The sequence below is a fragment of the Ostrea edulis genome, chromosome 4, assembly GCF_947568905.1.
Source record: "Ostrea edulis chromosome 4, xbOstEdul1.1, whole genome shotgun sequence".
In the NCBI taxonomy this organism is placed as follows: Eukaryota; Metazoa; Mollusca; class Bivalvia; order Ostreida; family Ostreidae; genus Ostrea; species Ostrea edulis.
Window position 1 is genome coordinate 43,459,209 of NC_079167.1, and position 20,138 is coordinate 43,479,346.

The 20,138-nt window shown below is 36.2% G+C and overlaps 1 protein-coding gene and 1 pseudogene across 1 annotated transcript; one reads left to right on the forward strand and one right to left on the reverse strand.

Moving 5' to 3' along the window:
* Positions 1-3,424: 3,424 nt before the first annotated feature.
* LOC130053797 (uncharacterized) lies at positions 3,425-4,391 on the reverse strand (annotated as a pseudogene).
* A 260-nt stretch (positions 4,392-4,651) lies between these two features.
* On the forward strand, positions 4,652-19,879 carry LOC125668511 (alcohol dehydrogenase class-3-like). The gene is made up of 11 exons (XM_048902748.2): positions 4,652-4,899; positions 7,253-7,354; positions 9,871-10,012; positions 13,515-13,602; positions 14,233-14,365; positions 14,774-14,860; positions 16,324-16,453; positions 17,620-17,750; positions 18,455-18,590; positions 18,739-18,877; positions 19,629-19,879. The coding sequence occupies exons 1-11, from the start codon at positions 4,879-4,881 to the stop codon at positions 19,651-19,653; spliced, it is 1,134 nt and encodes a 377-aa protein (XP_048758705.2). The 5' UTR covers positions 4,652-4,878; the 3' UTR covers positions 19,654-19,879.
* Positions 19,880-20,138: the final 259 nt, after the last annotated feature.

Consider the following 20,138-nt stretch of genomic DNA (forward strand, 5'->3'; position numbering starts at 1 on the left):
CCACGATTCATAACTCCATAGATGGATTTTTGATATTCGCAAGTATATATTTAGCTAGGCACCCTTCTGACATCCAGGGCATCTAAAAAATATATTCATGCCATTCGCATAGCACATGATCGTAACTAGTTCTAACCGGCTCGAGTACGATAGGTGTTCAGGCCAACAACAACAAAATCCCTCAACCTCCTTTGGTTCCATTGATGCTGAGTTATGGTTCATGTATATATGCAATCCTATGTTTCCTACCAGGTAACCCTTCAAATCAGTGAAAAACCACAGACACATTGCTACATTACGGCGGCGTAGAAAGGCCAGGTAAAAAAAAAAAAATTATTCGTTCGGACGAATTAGTAACGGAGTGTAACACATTCAATAAGAAACTAAAGTTTTGTATAGAGCGACAATAATGCAATTATGCGCCAATCAGAGCCTATCAAAGTTTTGTCAACGCAAATCTGGATATCCAAATTTTATATCAATTTTTCTTTATAGCAATTAGGGGCCTAGAACAATTTTAGAACATAAATTTCCCAGAAGTGTAAGGAGGGGGCACAAACATACTCTTCTCCCCACTCCCTACTTTTGAAAGTGTTGTGGGGACACGAGCAGGCGCGTAGCATCGTTTTTGAAAGGGGGAAGCTGGAGGCCAGCCAAAAAGGAGTGGGGGGGGGGGGGGATCAGCCGGACCAAAAGAATTTTAATATGTAAAAAAAAGAAAAAAAAAAAGGGAAGATTTTTTTAAAAAGTGGGGAGAGGACCAGGCCCTTACTGTCCCCCTCCCTCCCTGTTGCTATACGTCCCTGACGAGTATCCGCTGCCAACCCTCCCTACAAGCTTATAGATCTCTGTATATGTATGTATGTATGTATACATGTACATGTATCTACAGAGCTTTCTATAAAGACAGCATATATCATTTTGTCCTATCGAAAAACTTTTTTGTCATTTTTAGCTTGTTATTTCAGGGGTTGGGGTGGTTATGTAGTTTACTGTATTTACCGTCGCCATCTTCATGATGTTTATATGGAAAATTTTGGAATTAAATCTCATTTTAGCATGTGCCCCAATTTAAGCTTTGTGCTTCCCAATCACCACTTTATGATGTTTCACTACGGCATTGGCGTTGCCTTATAGCTAATTAGAAATTCGTCCGAAGAAATTACTTATATGCCCGAACAAATTTACTTATTCGTTCGAACGAATTTCTACTTCGTCCGAACAAATTGCTAATTCGTCCGAACGAATTACTAATTTGTCCGAACAAATAGCTAATTCGTCCGAACGAATTGCTAATTTGTCCGAACAAATAGCTAATTCGTCCGAACAAATAACTTATTTGTCCGAACAAATAGCTAATTCGTCCGAACGAATAAATAATTCGTCCGAACAAATTGCTAATTCGTCCGAATGAATTACTAATTCGTCCGAACGAATAATATTTTTTTTTTACTTGGCCTTTCTACGCCGCCGTACTACATACACACTGGTACATTTAAATATTCATTGTTTGATTCAAAATATTCAGTGAATTATGGATTCATTGACCTCAAATGTTGCGATCATCACTTTAAAGGCCCATGCCTTAAACCACACAGCATCAACTTATCAAATGGGCATAAACTCTCTTCAAACTTTCGTACCAAATATGAATTCCAGCTATGTTGGCCCCCACCAGTCCACCAGTGTATCAACTATATTGCTTTCTTAAGTACCACCTAGGTATCGTTTTCAACGGCTAGGTGCATTAGTTATAAAATTCAGTTAGAGGGCGGTATTGACAACACAAAACCTTCATAGTAAGCTCAATCCTACAGGGATTCCATAGGCTGAACCAAGTAAAGCATGCCCGTTTCCCTATCACTCTTCGTATATCTATCCTACCAATAGTTTGTTCAAGTTCATACGAAGCCGCCACGTTTCCCACCGCATTTCAGTTGGCAATTTTTGCATTGTTGCGGGTTGTTGCTAATCATGCCGCTCCTACACTATTATACACTCGCGTATCAATAGGTGATGTACATATTTCGTTGTTTATAACTGGCTCAAAACATCAATGCAATAGGGGTTCTATGTTGCACTTTTCACTCAACTCACGAGCAGATTTATTGTTCCAGCACATGCACAATTTTTTGTCCATTAGACCAATCACGTGGCCCATTTTACTGCCACCTTAATGCCAAACCGCTCACAAAATATCAACTTGCATCATTATTGCACAGACCTATTGAATTCATCGGTCTAGATCCCCAACACAAAATTGAGGCTAGAGGCAGATGGAAATGTGAATCATTTAATGCCTATATCAGAGCCTAAAAATTCAAATTTTTAAGTATACCTGCAATATTGTGCGTCCTAATTCAATACTACTGTCTGGATTATTGCCTCTTCCATTATTCATTATCCTGCCCGCCGTATATGGATTTACTACAGCACATCTTTTTAGTGTGGTAAGAGTGGCATGGTGTGGAAGGAGGTGGAGCCCAAAGGGGCAAGCCTGATGTTATATTAATTAATTGGGGAGGGGGGCCGTATTGGTACAACGCCATTGGCTAGATTGCAAAAATTTCTGAAATTAACTATTGCCAGGATGCCTATTTACAAACTTCCTCCACAAACTCGGTTCATATCATCCCAGATCCTCCCCAGGCGTTACTATACACATACGTTCTCAATATTGCAGCAGACAACGCACGTACGAGTATTATCAAATATTTAGCTCCATTCGTAACATCACACAATGCCGAATACATAAAATACCTTCAAATGTCTTCAACAATGCTCTTCCAAATTTCACAGACACAGTATGCATTGTCTGATATTGCTCAGGTTATGTATTTAAACAGTATCTGGGATGGATTGCTCAGCATTGTTTAAAGAAACGCTAGAATATTTCCTTAACCTAACTACTATTTGATAAGCAGTCTCCCTGTCATGGCTCGAGCAAAATTTTGCCCGCTTGTGGCGGATGAACATTTCTTAAACATACATGAAGACATATGGCCGAATTTTGCTAAGCCTGCCACAGATTTTGTTTCAGTCCAGGTCCGTGGCCAATAATTGGGCTTATTGACATTGAATGATTGATTGATATATTGATTGATTGACACATTGGTGGATTGAAATATTGATTGATTGATTGAAAATATTGAATGACTTATTGATCGATTGACACATCGGTGGATTGAAATATTGATTGAAAATATTGAGTGAATTATTGATTGATTGACTCAAACATGCATGGACTATTGATGCTGCAACATTACTATCCAAAAGTCGTTGTAGATCATGCATTTCATTACAGAGTGTATATGATATACATACTGATGGTTTGTATTGATATGAACATTGTCGCTGAATTGGAAATATGTTTTTATTAAGTAAAGCCATGACAAAGACTGCCAATACGTGTTATCGTTCTGTTCTATTGAAATAATTGATTTCTGTATTCAAAACAGTCTCTAATAAATTTCACAGTAATTTTTAAGACTTTATGTATATCACTGTTAAAATATATTTGTAACATGTATATATCTTTCATTGTCCAGAGTAATATTTTTTCTGGTGTTACATGTATATTATAAATGTTTCTAAGGTGGGTGTTTCTTAGCTTAGAATAAGATTTACATTGAAAAAGAAAATGAATTTCATCTACGATCACACCAGTATTGCAAGCATTACAACATCTTTCATTCATTGATGTGGAATTATATCTACCACTTTCTATTGCAAGTTTATGTGCACTCAATCTAATTCTACTAAGAGAGGATCTTTCAGATCTTTTTCTGAGTAAATCAACATATGGACTTCTTTTTCTTGTGTATAATTTTTTTTTTATTTATAAAATTCAAGTTGTTTTTAACCAGAGATTGTTGATGATTGCTCCTGGGTGCACTGGTCAATGATTCTTTATTTTATGTTTGGTAAAAGGTGTTGAATTGAATCTTTATATTTTGTAAGGTTTGAAAATCCCAGATTATCTAGAATAGAAAATATTTTCCTGGTCCAAGTGTTGTAATCACTTGTGGATTGGTAAAGTTTAAAAGCCAAAGAATCAGACGTTATCAGATGATTCCAATATTTAATACTTGAGAATGAAATTTGGGACCAAAGTGGTAGTCATTAAGTTCTGCTAGACAACCAGCATTGGATGTTTTACAGTGCACTCAAAGGATATCTTTAATAAATTTTAAGTGAATTTTTTTAGATTTAAAATATAATACACATATACAAGTAAAGAAAGAAGTAATTACATAACACATAGTTACATACAAATACAGTGTCATATATTGTTCAAAATAAATTTTCCAGTTACATTTAGAATAGATGGCTCTTCAGAACATGTGCATAAAGTGATATTCGACTCGTGACATTTGGACCAAGTAAGTGTACGCAGGTAATTATATACGGACACAATTGAATATCATAAAATCAATCAGAAAATTTAACAAAACAACAAGACGTCTACTCTGATGGTATGGAATAGGGGCGGATCCAGGAATTTAAATGGGGGGGGGGTCTACCATTAATTTTGGTTTTCAAAGGGGGGGGTCCACCCTCAGAATGCGATATTTTTACCTTTTTTAAACAAAATTTACTGACAAAGGAGGTCCGACCCCCCCCCCCCCCCAGAACACCCCTCTGAATCCGCCACTGACTTTTCTTTCTCTCTCTTTCTCAATTAATGTGTACGCAGTTGCGTACTTGCAGCTACGCGCCTTGATGATGTGCTATGTCTGGTTGAAACTGGACTAGATGTTCTGAAGAAGACGGACAGACGTGTACATATAGTTATCAGCTTTAAGATAGTATGTGGACTCAAATCTCGGGGCTCGAGCATTTGCACACGACACTTCTTCATGTCCTATTTAGATAAAGATGGCGGACACAACCGGCAAGGTAAGGAGGAGGGTCCTCGAAATTCTGGCTTAACAACTCCATGTCAGTCAATGATTGAATGCGCAATATTTGGAGTAACATCTTGTTGATGATAGTGTGCTTGTGTTTTACCTACATAATAATGTTTAAAGATAGTAAAAAGTTTCTTGCTAACCTCGAATCACACTCGCAGGACGGGCTTGCACCCGTTTAAAAAAAGAGGAAGAAAACTTTAACTTGGGTACAGGTTTTTTCAACGGGAGCAAGCGTCTGTGCTCGAGTTGGAAAGGTGTTGTTCGCGATAAAATTCAACTTGAATTTTCTCTGTATCTTGCCCATCCTGTGATCGCATTGTCATATTACACCGGGAGCGGATCCAGAGAATTGTTCAGACGGGGTTGCGACCGAAAACCAGTGGGGGACTACAACCCCCATATATCCGCCACTGCGTCCATATAGGTGTACTTCCAGTTCTTGACCTATTCATATATAGGTGTACTTCCAGTTCTTGACCTATTCATATATAGGTGTACTTCCAGTTCTTGACCTATTCATAGAGGTGTACCTCCAGTTCTTGACCTATGCAGTTGACCTGTGTGCTAAGAAGAGTGCGTGACTTAATTCTTCATCCCACTGTGGGATTTGAACCCACAACCCAATGATTCCTCATTTCAGAATTTGTCATTAGGGTCAGAGCCATTAGAATTGGGAAATAAGACTAAGGGTTCAAAATTAGCTAACACTAGTACATACAGACTATTAATGTTCACTAGTCCGCAAAGCATTTCATTAGTCCGTCCAATGTATCATGTAGAAAAAGACAACCATACTTTATTTTGTTTTCACGATCTTCAGCCACTGAGTTACTCACATAATCCCTTAACAAATGTCCATGTGTTTGGAAGGTCAACATGTCATTGTCACGTAAACACTTAACCATGTAGGCAGGGTTTGACACTAAGGCACGTCCGACTGACCGAGTCTACTAAATGATAGGTCCGGTCGGGTAAAATGTCGATTCACTAGTCCGACTGGTCGTGTTGAACAAATAAACAAGAAACTTTATTTTAAACCATAAGATATCTTATTTTTAACTTAAAAAAATAACTGTAAAGAGTTTGCGAGCAATTTTGAACCGCGTGATGACAAAATCTCTATTTTTAGTTCTAATCTATAAGTCACTGTCGGAAGTGATATTTTACGACATTTACTCTTTGTTAATGGGTGTAAAGTTATATTTCGGATAAATAGATATAAACTGTTTTATTTTCATTTGAATAAAAACAAAACAGTTTATTTTAATTGAATATAAGAACGTGTCTATCAAATGAATAAATTAAATCGTAAATAGCCATTTTTCGTTGTTGACACATGTGTGGGAATGTGTCGACTTCTCGTCCTCAAGGAAGGATGTTCCGAGAAAAAAAAAAAGAGGAGTAGATTGGGAAGAAACAAAGCAGGGCTTATGAAAAAGAAATTTTGAAAAAGATGTTGAGGTCATTTTATTCTAACAAAAGACTAAAGAATTTCTGTGCCAAGTAGAATTTAAAGAATGCGTTTGAAATTAAAAGCATCACATTGAATGACGAGACTAAAGATGTTTTTGAGACAATTAAGTACGTTATAGTTTAAACTTAACGTTTGTCATTTGAATTAAGTACTTAAATATGGAGAAACCATCAGGGTTTCTTTTCTCTGGAAAGTTGGTCAGGGCTAGTGGATGTAAGGTCAGGTCTAGTAAAAATCATTTGAAGTAGCCCGACTGGTCTAGTGCTCAAGAAAGTAAATGTCAAACCCTGGTAGGTAATCGACCATAAGTTCAAACTCCTAAGAGACATGCAGTTCAAACATCTTTAAAAGACTCGGACAAATTTTTAAAAAATCTTAACCAATTAAAGATTCATATAATCCGTATTTTTACTAGTCCATACAGACTAGTGCCGTAGAGAATTTACTAGTCCAACATGTTTTCTACTATCATGGACTTAATTACAGGCATGAGGAAATTTTGAACCCTATAAGTTCTCAAACCGATATAATGTGCTGCCGAGGGCTGTCAGGCTGAGTGATATGAGAAAGAAGTGAGGGCAAGTTGGAGCAGGAGTAACCAGGCGATGGCTATTGCCCCCAATCATTTTGCAGAAAGAGAGGGATGATAAATGTATGAAATTTGTGATTGGAGCAGTGAATAATAAAGGATGAGAATGAATTCTCAGTAATTAATATCCTCTCTTGCCTCTGTTCCATTTCACTCGTCATCACATGCAGGGTTTTTGTTCCATTTTACAAGCTGTCTCCTACCTCTGTTCCATTTTACAGGTCATCTCATGACGCTGTTCCATTTCACCAGTGATGCCTCTTTTCCATTTTACAGGTCATCACATGTCAAGCTGCAGTGGCCTGGGAGGCCAAGAAACCTCTTGTTATAGAAACTGTGGAGGTGGAGCCACCGAAGGCCGGGGAAGTCCGACTTAAGGTATCTATCGATACATTCACTAGTGTAGAATAATCGGGAAAATTTCATAATCGATAATCTGTCAAAATCGGAAGAACTAGATCGATCAATGATCGATATAATCGGAATTTACACGTAGTTAATAAATGTTTATTATTTTGTGGTTATTTCCTTTTAGTTTTATGGATATGTGCAACATACACACATCTATTAGCTTATTTACGAGGAATGAAACGGTGTGTTTTTTTTCTAGCCATGACATCCAGATTGGGTTTAGTTTAGTTTTAAGAAACCTTAAAGTTTTCATACGTCCAACTTTGGTTTCCATGGGTAGGGATATATATCAAGTTATCAACTAATCCGAGATTCCTCCGACTCTTACCCCCGCTTTTATATCGTGACATGTGCAGGAGAGAGTCGGGAGCGGACTCTATAATGAAAAGTGGGAATTCAGCGACACCAGCTAGTGTTGCTGCATTGCCAACCTTTTACAACTTTATTTCGCGGATTTACCATTCAAGACGCAAGGATTCGGTTATCGGATGATTATTCTACAAGTAAACTATGACTAAATTGATGCTATTGTCGTGTAAAAAGCTCTCGCACTGATAAATGAAGCATCACTTTGGTCGCCATTCGAGTTCTTTGCGCATAACGTCAGCACACAGATACACAAAATTCCAATCGGCGTTAAAGTAGCCATGAATAACCTGAGGAATACTCATCCGATTACTGAATCATATCTAGATCAGCAAAATAAAGATGTAAACGGTAGGCAGAGCAGCGACACTAGATGGTGTCGCCGAATTCTCACAAGTCTTTTCATTATGGAGTCCGCTCTGACTCTCCCCCGCACATGTCGTAATATAAAAGCGGGGATAAGTCAGAGGAATCTCAGATTAGTTATCAACTTCATTATTATTGAGTTGATCTCAATATGATGATGATGATGATGAAAATATCTAAAGCCTTCTTCCTTTTCAAATGTATTGATTGGTATTAGGGCTTCAACGGGTACCCAAAATAACCGAAAACCGCGGGTCATGTTGTTCGGGTCGGGTACGGTTCCATTTTCCCGTATTTTGGTTCGGGTTTAGTTTTCAGAATAGAATCATTATTAGAAATCCGTTTAAACGAAATGTCGTCAAAATCCTCAAAGGTGACAGTATTTTGATCAATTGTTAAATGATGGCATTGTGGACAAAACTGTAAATAATGACAGTATATTTAAGATATGTCAGACACATTGAAAATACGCTACAGGATCAACATCGTCAATGACAAAACATTGAAAGCATGGATGGAAACGAGTAGAAGTGACAACGCTGTTTCTACAGTGTAGTACCATGGGTGTTGAGTCTAAACCTCAGTCCATGTACCTGAGTACTTATTGTGACAAAATACAATAAAGGTTTTCAATTTTAACTGTATATTAGATTTATAAAATAGCTATATAGACCTGAACCCAAAGTAAAAAATTTAGAACCGACCCGACTCGAAAATTTTCAGAACCGTGACAGCCCTAATTGGTATTTGCGTAGTTGATTCATTTAACACGTTTATAATGGGCTTGTGTTCGGGCGACAATCGATTATGAAAAATGGAATCGATAATCGGAATCGATGAGCCAAAAACGATCGACAATCGATTGTCGGCGACAATCATTTCATCACTAACATTCACATTAAGATATCTATCCATATGTACACATTGAAATATCTATCAATATGTTCACATTAATAAGTTGTCAATTAGACATACTAAGACGAGGAAATAAAACAGCTCAGGGGGTTTGAACTTTATATGATAAGTCGCATCAATTATAAATCTCCAAATGCTAAGATATACCAACTAATATTGAGTTGCACCGAGAAGAAAATTATATATGTAACAATTTCCATATCTTAAATAGATCCCTGGAAAATTGTAATCCTTCAGATGTTGAGTTGTAATGACATGTGTAAATATTTGTTGATGTTGAGTTGTACTGACATGTGTAAATATTTGTTGATGTTGAGTTGTACTGACATGTGTAAATATTTGTTGATGTTGAGTTGTACTTATATGTGTAAATATTTGTTGATGTTGAGTTGTACTTGACATGTGTAAATATTTGTTGATGTTGAGTTGTACTGACATGTGTAAATATTTGTTGATGTTGAGCAACATACTGACATGTGTAAATATTTTGTTGATGTTGAGCAACATACTGACATGTGTAAATATTTGTTGATGTTGAGTTGTACTGACATGTGTAAATATTTGTTGATGTTGAGTTGTAATGACATGTGTAAATATTTGTTGATGTTGAGTTGTACTTGACATGTGTAAATATTTGTTGATGTTGAGTTGTACTTGACATGTGTAAATATTTGTTGATGTTGAGTTGTACTGACATGTGTAAATATTTGTTGATGTTGAGTTGTACTGACATGTGTAAATATTTGTTGATGTTAAGTTGTACTGACATGTGTAAATATTTGTTGATGTTGAGTTGTACTGACATGTGTAAATATTTGTTGATGTTATGTCTGCAGGTTCTATTCTCGGGGGTGTGTCACACAGATGCATATTTGCTGGATGGCTTTGACCCCGAGGGGATTTTCCCCATCATTATGGGTCATGAAGGCGGGGGCGTCGTAGAGAGTGTTGGAGAGGGAGTCACCTCAGTGAAGCCGGGTCAGTCCAATTCAAAGTTGTAGAATTCATAGACTTAGTTCAAGATGATATTGTATGCTTAAACTGAAAGTTTGAAAGAAAAACCCACATTGGAAAAAGTGAAAGGTAATTTTTAGCAGTATTATTACATTTTATCACATGTTTACTCCTTTATCCAGTAGATATCACCCATTATGTAAATTTTAATTATTACACTATTTTTTTCCTAAGGGCTGTTCCATTAAAACATATGAGGTACCCGGGGAAGGCACTTTAAAATTTGCGTAACCACCCATAGAAGCATAAAAATGTAATGAGGGACCACTCACAGAAGCAATTTTGGATAGTGCGGCACCACCCATAGAAGTGAAATAAATGTGAAATACACTTTTTCTTTAAATTCAATATGTATGAATGACTATTTATAACTCCTGAATAGAGGTCTATTTTCAAATGTTCCCAAGCATGATAGTAAAGAGAAGAGTATCTTGGGTCTCATCACCATTCAAATAACTGGCCATCAATGAAGCTTGATCATAGAACCATCAATTTATTTTATCAAGACTGTCTTTCTTAAACACGATGAACTAAATCAATTTTATAAGTCTACCTGTTCATAAAAAGCCTAGTATTGTAAATGTTCAAAAACAACTATTCGGCCACAGTTTTTTAATTTATTGGTTTACGGATTTTAAAAATAAAATTTAGGGTCGGTCAGGAGAAAAAAAAATAAAAATAAGATAAACATTTTTAATATCTATCGTTTCATTTTCAATAAATCATTAACATTATTTCGTGAGTACAAATAAACAAAACATGTATCTTAAAAATATTAGACAAAAAATTCTTTAGAGTGACTAGTACATTAATATGAATTTTGGAAAAAAAATGCAATTTCAAATTCAGTGTATAACTATATATAACTATGTTACACTTTGGTAGAACATAAGCCGAGAATGTGTAAGGTCATATCTCTTTGATGTATCCAGTATTTATATAATGTTGTTCAGTAATTTTGCTGTATTATGCTCAATAAAGATTTTACATTAACAAATTGTAAACATAAAGAAAAAAAATTAATATAAGCACTAAATTACAATCGTATGTAGTAATTCCACTTTTAGTTTCAGAATGTTTATACCCCCATGAAATAATTTTAACTCCATTTTCCCCACATAGACATGCCCATGGAATTATCTACCATCTTTTTGAAAGAAAAGTTTCTTGTTTTTCATTTTTATTTGATACTCAAATTCTTTCCACCACAAGGTATACTAATTTATGAGAAATATGCATACCTTTCTGAGTTTTATCTGGTCATATTTTTTACAGGCGTTCATCATAATATCAAAAGCAGGGTTCGAAATTACCTCATGTCCGTAAGTCCGAGACTAGTAAAAAAACATGTCGGACTAGTAAACTCTCTATAGCACTAGTCCGTACGGACTAGTGAAAATCCGGAAATCAATCTTGAATTTGTTAAGATTTAAGATTTTAGCAAGATTTGTCTGAGTCTCTCAGATGTTTGAACTTATGGTTGATTACCTGCTTGGTTAAGCGTTTGTGTGACTATGACATCATGATCTTCCGAACACATGGAATGCGTTCGAAACCACCGTTCTTCGAACGAGCATGAATTCCTGCCGATTCCGAACACCGAGTAAGAATCACGAGAACTGGTTCGAGGTGCAAGAACTGCAAGTAGTGTGGTCTGAGAACATGCACGTTTGTGCGGACATGTTCTCGTCATTCGCGACTCTAACACAGGAGTTTATAACACAGTAGCTTATGGCTTGGTCAATCAAGTGAATTTTATTGACTTTATTGATAAAATTTCGAACTCCTGTGACTTTAAGAACTGAGCACGAAAACAACGGGAACGTCGATATCGAACGCACTTATGTACGTTTATAAAAGGATTAACTCGGAGGTTACTGTATGCTTCTGAAGATCTTGAATGCAAAATAAAGTATGGTGGTCTTTTTCTTCTGTAGGTGTCCAGAACTGAATTGCTTGCAAATGTGATGTGTTTGGTTTCATTAAATACTATTGAATAAAATGAAGATCATTTAATGATATACTGGACGGACTAGTGAAATGCTTTGCGGACTAGTGAACATCAATAGTCACTAGTCCGTACGGACTAGTGCTTGGAAAAGTTAATTTCGAACCCTGAAAAGCATCTAACTGTTAACTATTCCCTGTTAGGATTTTTGACGGCAGAGATGCACGTACATGTATTCAAATACATTTATTATGACAGTCACTAGTTAGAATAATCTAAATGTGTCTCGGTACAGGTCCTCACCACACTCAAACCGGGTCCGTAGGACATTATCACTTTAATGATAGAACATCCAATCTAGTAAAGTCGCGAACAACTGTACCTTCCTCTCATCTTTAAACACCCAAATAGCACTGCATTTTGTGTTATGTTAGCAGCAAGAATACCGCCAATTGTATGAGAAATATTTATTTCTATCAATTCCTTTTTTTTTCGTGATGAAATGTCATCTCAGCATCTGTTTCGTCGCCAAGAATGATATAGGTATCGTTACTGTCATCGTGCTTGGCCATATCTGTTTACATGGTTTTTAAAAATACGGAATGAAGATATTTCACAAAACGAATAGTGATTACCAAATACAATTCAATACGTTTGCGTTTCACGATTTTCTATTCGTAAAATTGAAAATGCATTTTATTTTTATTTTCGATTTGACATGTTGGGTAGAATCGGCAGAATTAAAAAAAAAAAACCGTTTCAATGGACTACGAGCACGTTTCATTTTCCATTTTGAACAAGGGAGATAATCCTAATTTCCGGTCGCTATAATTTTAGAGTCAAACCGGAAACGATAACCGGATCGCGGAACCTCATCGACCGAGATAAAATGAAGACAGAAAACGGCGTTTGTTTCACATTCTACTTTCAACCATTCCCTTCTCTTGTTGCATCCCTCTCAGTTTCGGTAAAAAGAATAAAGATTTTATCAAAACAACTACCCACAGATGCAGTTTTCTGGCAGTAGGTACCCACCATAGATGCAATTTTCTACCAATGACAAGCACCCATAGATTTTTTTTTAATTGCCGTCCCCGGGTACCTCATATGTTTTAATGGAACAGCCCTAAACCGTTTGTGATGTCACAAACAAATGTCAGTTTTACGTAGTTTGATTACAAAGTGTCAGGAAGTAAAATCCCAACAATACAGTAACGTAAATGAGTAACTGTAAGGGGGGGTTAACATGTGATAAAAAGAATCTCCCATGGTTTGTGGTTTGATTTGATTTATATTCAATTCGTTGTGTGTTTTCTATTAAGACAAGGAAACCCACGCATCGTTCAATATAAATGAAATCAAACCACAAATCATGGGAAATCCTTTATATATTATGGCCATTAGTCCATTCAATTATCAGTAGTTTTTGCTGATATCGTACTTATATTGTCTCTGAACAGGTGAACTATTATCAGTAGTAGTTTTTGATGATATCATACTTATATTGTCTCTGAACAGGTGATCATGTTATACCACTGTACATTCCTCAATGCAAAGACTGCAAGTTCTGCAAGTCCCCGAAGACCAACCTCTGTGGCAAAATCAGGTAAAATCCCGATTCCCCTAGCGAACAAGTCCCGCTTCCCCTAGGGAACAAATCTCATATTGTAAAATCTTGATTCCCCTAGTGATCTAAGTCAGGTAAAATTCTGATTCCCCTAGCGAACAAATCTCTTCCCAAGTTTAAAATGGATTTCATGAACGATTTGTGTAATGTTTGTTAAGATCTAGCAAGTAATGATTAATAAAGATGATAATTAATGAAATCATTGAAAAGGAGTTTTTATATGATCCTGCATTAAGTTCAAGGTCGTATTTGTGACCATGGGATGTGGTCAAGCTTCGTGGCACAGTGATTCACAAGTGTCCTGTGGTCTGTCTCTTTGTCTGTTTTAATCTGGGTCATACGATTTGAATTATACAAGATAATATTTATATATGATTAATTTAAGGTCAAGGCCAAATCTGTGTGACTGATAAAGGTGAAGGTCACTTCAAATCAAGGCCAGATATTAGGCCATTGTCAGGAACATGTACACCACACTTCTATTTTTTTTCCCCCAATGAATTGTTTTGTATTTACAAGTGAGAAGAGTGACGATGGTATAACATTGTAATTTTGAATAGAGTTTTACACAAGAAACAGAAGCATTAAAACCATTGATTTTCTTGGCAGGGCGACCCAGGGTAAGGGTGTGATGCCGGACGGAACGTCCCGATTTAAATGTAAAGGGAAGTCTCTGTATCATTTCATGGGCTGCAGCACCTTCAGTCAATACACGGTTGTAGCAGAGATATCAGTTACCAAGGTAACATCAAACATTTACTCATGTATTCATTTACCAATGTATGACAAAAAGAGGGGGGATGCCATTTTGTTATTTTTCTCAGAATCAGCTGTAAGACATCACATTTCAGACACAGATTTTTGGTGACCCTTGACCTTTTATGTAAATGTCAAATAATAACTATCATGTACCATAACTCATAATTTTCCACTTTAAAGATGATCCCTTAAAATGTTAACACCCCCCCCCCCCCCCCCAAAAAAAAAAACCCTATGGAAATGGAATGGGAGACATCAGTTTTAGTGTGCTAAAATAATTCTTCCTAGTTTCATTTTGAATTTTTTGTTGAGGATTGTTGATTCTCAGACAGTGTGCACGGAATTTTGAATTTGACATAAAATTCTTCAGAGGTTTGATTGTGATTGACAGGTGAATCCGTCTGCTCCCCTGGACAAGGTGTGTCTGCTGGGCTGTGGTATCTCCACCGGATACGGAGCAGCTCTCAACACGGCCAAGGTAAGGGCGGCCAGTAAATGATATTACTCCTCAATTTTCAGAAGCTTTCTTTTCAAATTGGAAATGTTGTGATAAAACCTGCTCATCTGGCTATTGTCAGAATTTGATAATGTGTAGGTGATTACTAATATGACAGACCTGCACATGAGTAGTTAACATTTCCGTTTCCAGCATCACAAAATGTTTAATTTGTGTTTATTAGAGGGTTAACTAATGTTTAAATCGTGTCTACTATTGGATTAACTAATGTTTAAATATCGTACGCACTAGAGGGTTACTATGCTTGATTCAGAAGAACTCGAGACTGTCTGTGACTTTGCTTGTATATATCTTTTTTTTAAATGACTTCATTGCACAACTTGGGTCAGCATGTACAGACTCAACTTTCTCTGTGCAATGTATGATCCTCCAAAATGTGAAGTGATGTAAATAGTGATGAAATGAATGTCGCTGACAATTGATTGTCAATCGTTTTTGGCTCTTCAATTCCGATTATTGATTTTATTTTTCATAATCGATTGTTGCCTCTAGTTGATAACTAATCCAAGATTCACCTGACAGTTAATCCCGCTTTTATATTGAGACATATGCGGGGGAGAGTCGAGTGGACTCCACATTGAATAGTGGGACTTCAGTGACACCAGCTAGTGTATATGCTGCACAAATCCATAAAACTAAAAGCATGTGATTAAGTCATTAATTTTAGCCATTAAATGATTTTGATCCTATTTTTATTTAGATCCATGGCAAGATTTGGCATGTATTTATTTAAAGGTTTAAATGTTCCCATCAGAGAGATTGTATCATCGACTGCCCTATTTCGGTGACTGACCAGAATCGGTGACCTTTAGTTTACGTGTGCGCGTTGTCGTTTCCGGGTGTTGATTTCGTCATCAATTTCGTCGTTGTGTTTGGAAACATACACAGAACACTTCAATTTTTCCCTGAAAATGAACCGCTAGAAGGAGAGTATGCAAAAAATCAACACGAGCACCCCAAAAATAAGCCCATTTACTTAGTACTTTTTCAAGCAAACCTTCAAATTAATATAAAGTATACCAAAAGTCTAAAATTCTACACTATGTTATTTTATTCATTGACGTTTAGTTGCATATTCCTCCTGTATATACGTTTTTACAGTAACAAACTCTTGACAAGTCTATATTAACAATGGTCACCAAAATAGGTGATGTCACCATTTTTGGACCACAAAGCGACATGTTTTTTGTTACGAAAATATATTCAATTAACATACCAATGAATTTTGAATTTTTGGATGAAAGTAAAGGAATTTAATTACGTTAAAGGTAGGTATGTAATTTATTTAATCCAAGTGATTAATGAGAAAATCGCGGTTTATCATTAAGGTCACCGAAACTGGTCAGTTGACGATATCTGTTTGTTCATTCATTTTCATCAGCAGAACCTAGATCCACCTGTATATTTTGTATCCATTCATTAAGGTGGAACCTGGATCCACGTGTGCTATCTGGGGACTAGGGGCAGTAGGTTTGGCGGTCGCTATGGGTTGTAGAGAGGCAGGAGCTTCACGGATTATCGGCATTGACATCAATCCAGATAAGTTTGAGTTAGGTGAGTATTTGTACTTATCTCTTGGTTGGGTGAGTATTTGTACACAAGTATTGGTTTGCTGGCTATGGTGAAAGGATTACTGATATAAAACAAAGGGTTTCGCTTCTGAAGCTTATCACAGAACATTTCTTTGTAACCTGGTTAGATAGGAACAATAGATCATTTTTTGTTGTTTTTATTTGAAAAAACCTGATGTACAGGTTTGTGTTTTTGTGATTCAGACTCTGATTAAAGACTCAAACTGTCAATTTATTCATGACAGAGTACTATTATGTCTTTCATGATTAGGTAGGGATTTTTTTAGGGTCTGTAGAGGGCTGAAATTTGGCCCTAATGCCATTAAGCAGATGATTTTCTGAAATGACGCTCAAAAATTCCCAAAGGATGGAAAACCAAAAATTGCAATCAAAACTTTTTAAGAACTCATCACTCAGGATACTTCAGTTGTTCATAGATTTATTGCATCAGGATTGGTATTCTATAAATCTCTTGGCATGATAAAAAATGTAGGGTAACTATAAATACTATTGTTTTAAAGTTAGATCAGAGTATAATAAAAACAAGAATTTCAAAACTAGAGATAGATCTTCAAGTGAGGAACCAATGTCCTCTGACCATCCTGACAAGTGAAGAGATGGAAAATCAAGAAGAGAATGAGTCTGAGATTGAATGTGTTAGGAAATCAATAAAGAATGAAAAGTAGTGTGTGTTCCTGTACAGTCTCTGAGTAAAGTATGAAAATAATCTGGGACCAGTAGGGCCATGATAGGGACCAGTGGTCAGTTTGACTTGCTCGTCTGTAGGAAAAAAATTCTCACTCTGCATTTAATGCTTGATCTGTGTTTGATAATGGATGGATAGGAATTTTATTGTATTTCATCCCTCTTGTCTCACTGCAAAAGACACTAAAATACGTATATATACTGTATATATGTTAAAATGATATATCTGTAGTGAACAAAAAATTTTTTTGATTAATTTTCTCTCAGGTAAATTTTGTTTGATTCATTTTCTCTCAGGTAAATTTTGTTTGATTTATTTTCTCTTGGGTAAATTTTGTTTGATTCATTTTCTCTCAGGTAAATTTTTGATTTATTTTCTCTCAGGTAAATTTTGTTTGATATATTTTCTCTCAGGTAAATTTTGTTTGATATATTTTCTCTCAGGTAAGAAATTTGGATTGACGGAGGGTGTAAACCCAAAGGATTACGACAAACCTATCCAGGACGTCCTCGTGGGGATGACAGACGGAGGGCTGGACTTCACATTTGAATGCATTGGAAATGTGGCTTGCATGGTGTGTGTCAGTTTAAGAGGAATGAACTATTAGCAATGTATAAAAAATAAGTTATTGCATATACTCATGACAATTGAATCTGGAAACAATAGGTTTGGAACACTTTTGGTAGACAAGGCTATCCTTCAACATGGAGAGATTCTGTATTCAGATTCTGTGATTTAAAACTTGCTATAACTCCACCCCCACCCCACTTGCAAACAGAGTTTAGGGGTGTATATTGGAACCAGCATGTCTATGTGTTCTTAGACTAATACATGGATTTCCCTGAAAAATTGTACACTCTATAGAACGCTATGGTTAATGATAAATATTGATGTTCAAGGTATTTACATGTAGTATAGCAAAAGTGAGGATTTAAGTTTGGCATTATTAGCGAGAGTGATGAGATCGCTAAAATTGAATATTGCTAACAATTTATTATATATCGGAGGTAATAGTTATCTTTCCTGGAATTATGAAGTCGCTAAAATTAGCTCTTGTAAATAACTGTATCCATTTTAATGGAAAAATCACTAAATTTGTGTCTCGCTAAAACTTTCACCAATGTATGATATTTTTTATTTTAAGTTGTATTCAGGTAAAACATGAGTTTTTCTGGTCTTCAGCTATACCATATTTCAATATACATGTACCCCAATACAGCTGAGTCCTGTGGGTTTTATTAGTTCCTTTATGACATGTCTAGTTTATCTAAAATTCAGAGAGCAGCGCTGGAGTCGTGTCACAAGGGATGGGGTGTTTCCACTATAATTGGCGTGGCAGCGTCCGGCCAGGAGATCTCCACTCGCCCATTCCAACTGGTCACTGGCCGTGTTTGGAAAGGCACCGCTTTTGGAGGTAAAAAAGAGAAAAGGCATGGGATTTTGTAATTGCTTTTTTTGATGGTTTTAGTCTTCCCATCGGCAGTAACATGTTGTGACATGTTTTTTTCCCGTTTCTATTTATAGGTTGGAAGTTTCAGGTTTTTCCCTGTTTCTATTTATAGGTTGGAAGAGTCGAGACAGCGTTCCTAAGTTGGTGGAAGGTTACATGGACAAAAAGGTCCTTGTGGACGAGTTCGTGACTCATAACCTTAGCCTGGAACAGATCAACGAAGCCTTTGACCTGATGCATGCCGGAAAAAGGTCAGTAGTAAATCTGCTTCATTTCAAAATATACAGTGTATTGTAAAATCTCGTGGCATGAATAAAGACCCGTTATTCCATGTTATTAGGATGCAGTTTCTCGGTGGAAAATTTTAATCCATGAATCTGCACCATGAAAACAATAAGAATTAGACACACACAACCTCTTGTAATTTTACAATGAAAATCTGACACACGCAAGCTCTAGTGATTTTTACAATGAAAATCAGACACACGCAAGCTCTAGTAATTTTATAATGAAAATCTGACACACGCAAGCTCTAGTGATTTTATAATGAAAATCTTACAGACGCGAGTTCTAGTGATTTTACAATGAAAATCTGACACACGCAAGCTCTAGTGATTTTATAATGAAAATCGTACACACGCGAGCTCTAGTGATTTTACAATGAAAATCTTACACACGCAAGCTCTAGTGATTTTTACAATGAAAATCGGACACACGCAAGCTCTAGTGATTTTATAATCAAAATCTGACACACGAGACCTCTAGTGATTTTATAATGAAAATCGGACACACGCAAGCTCTAGTGATTTTATAATGAAAATCTGACACACACGACCTTTCATGATTTTATAATGAAAATTGGATACTCGCAGGCTCTAGTGATTTTACAATGAAAATCTGACACACGCAAGCTCTAGTGATTTTACAGTTTATGTGATAATAAATATAAGGTTATTGTGTTAAATGTAGGAGTAAAATGATTTTTTAAAATATTTTCTGCAGCTTAAGAGCGGTGGTGAAGTTATGAAGAGTCCCAACACTTCAGCAGTCCATGAGAGAATTACACAGTCTGGATTTGATTGAGAGCATGTGATTGAGTCATTAATTTTCTGTACATGGAATTTGTGAAATATGATAATTTGTCTTCTTGCTAAGTAGGTTAACTGTAATGCAAGATGTGATGTACATGATGCTAGGATATTTTTTTGTATAATGAATTTTGACTGTGCCATTAAAGTGCAAAATGAACATGAGACATCCGTTTTGTGTTGTTAACTGTCCACTACCCTGTGTGTGTTGAAGCATAGAAAAGTATAATTTACAATGTAACCTGATTGCCAATCCATTATTCTGTTGATTCTCTTTAACTTTTATTCTATTCTGAAGATTGGATAACTGTTGCTCAACAACTTGATAATCCTAAACATTTGACAATTGCGAATCAAAATTCTTCCTAAGGGGCATAGTTTAAGAATTATTTTTTGTTAACAGTGTATTTTATGGACTTGGGAT

Excerpts from the sequence above, each read along its gene's own strand:
- LOC125668511 (XM_048902748.2), top strand. The coding sequence starts at position 4,879 with ATGGCGGACACAACCGGCAAG. Across the intron at positions 17,751-18,454 it reads TTGGAAATGTGGCTTGCATG|AGAGCAGCGCTGGAGTCGTG; the intron begins GTGTGTGTCAGT and ends TCTAAAATTCAG. Across the intron at positions 18,591-18,738 it reads GAAAGGCACCGCTTTTGGAG|GTTGGAAGAGTCGAGACAGC; the intron begins GTAAAAAAGAGA and ends TTCTATTTATAG.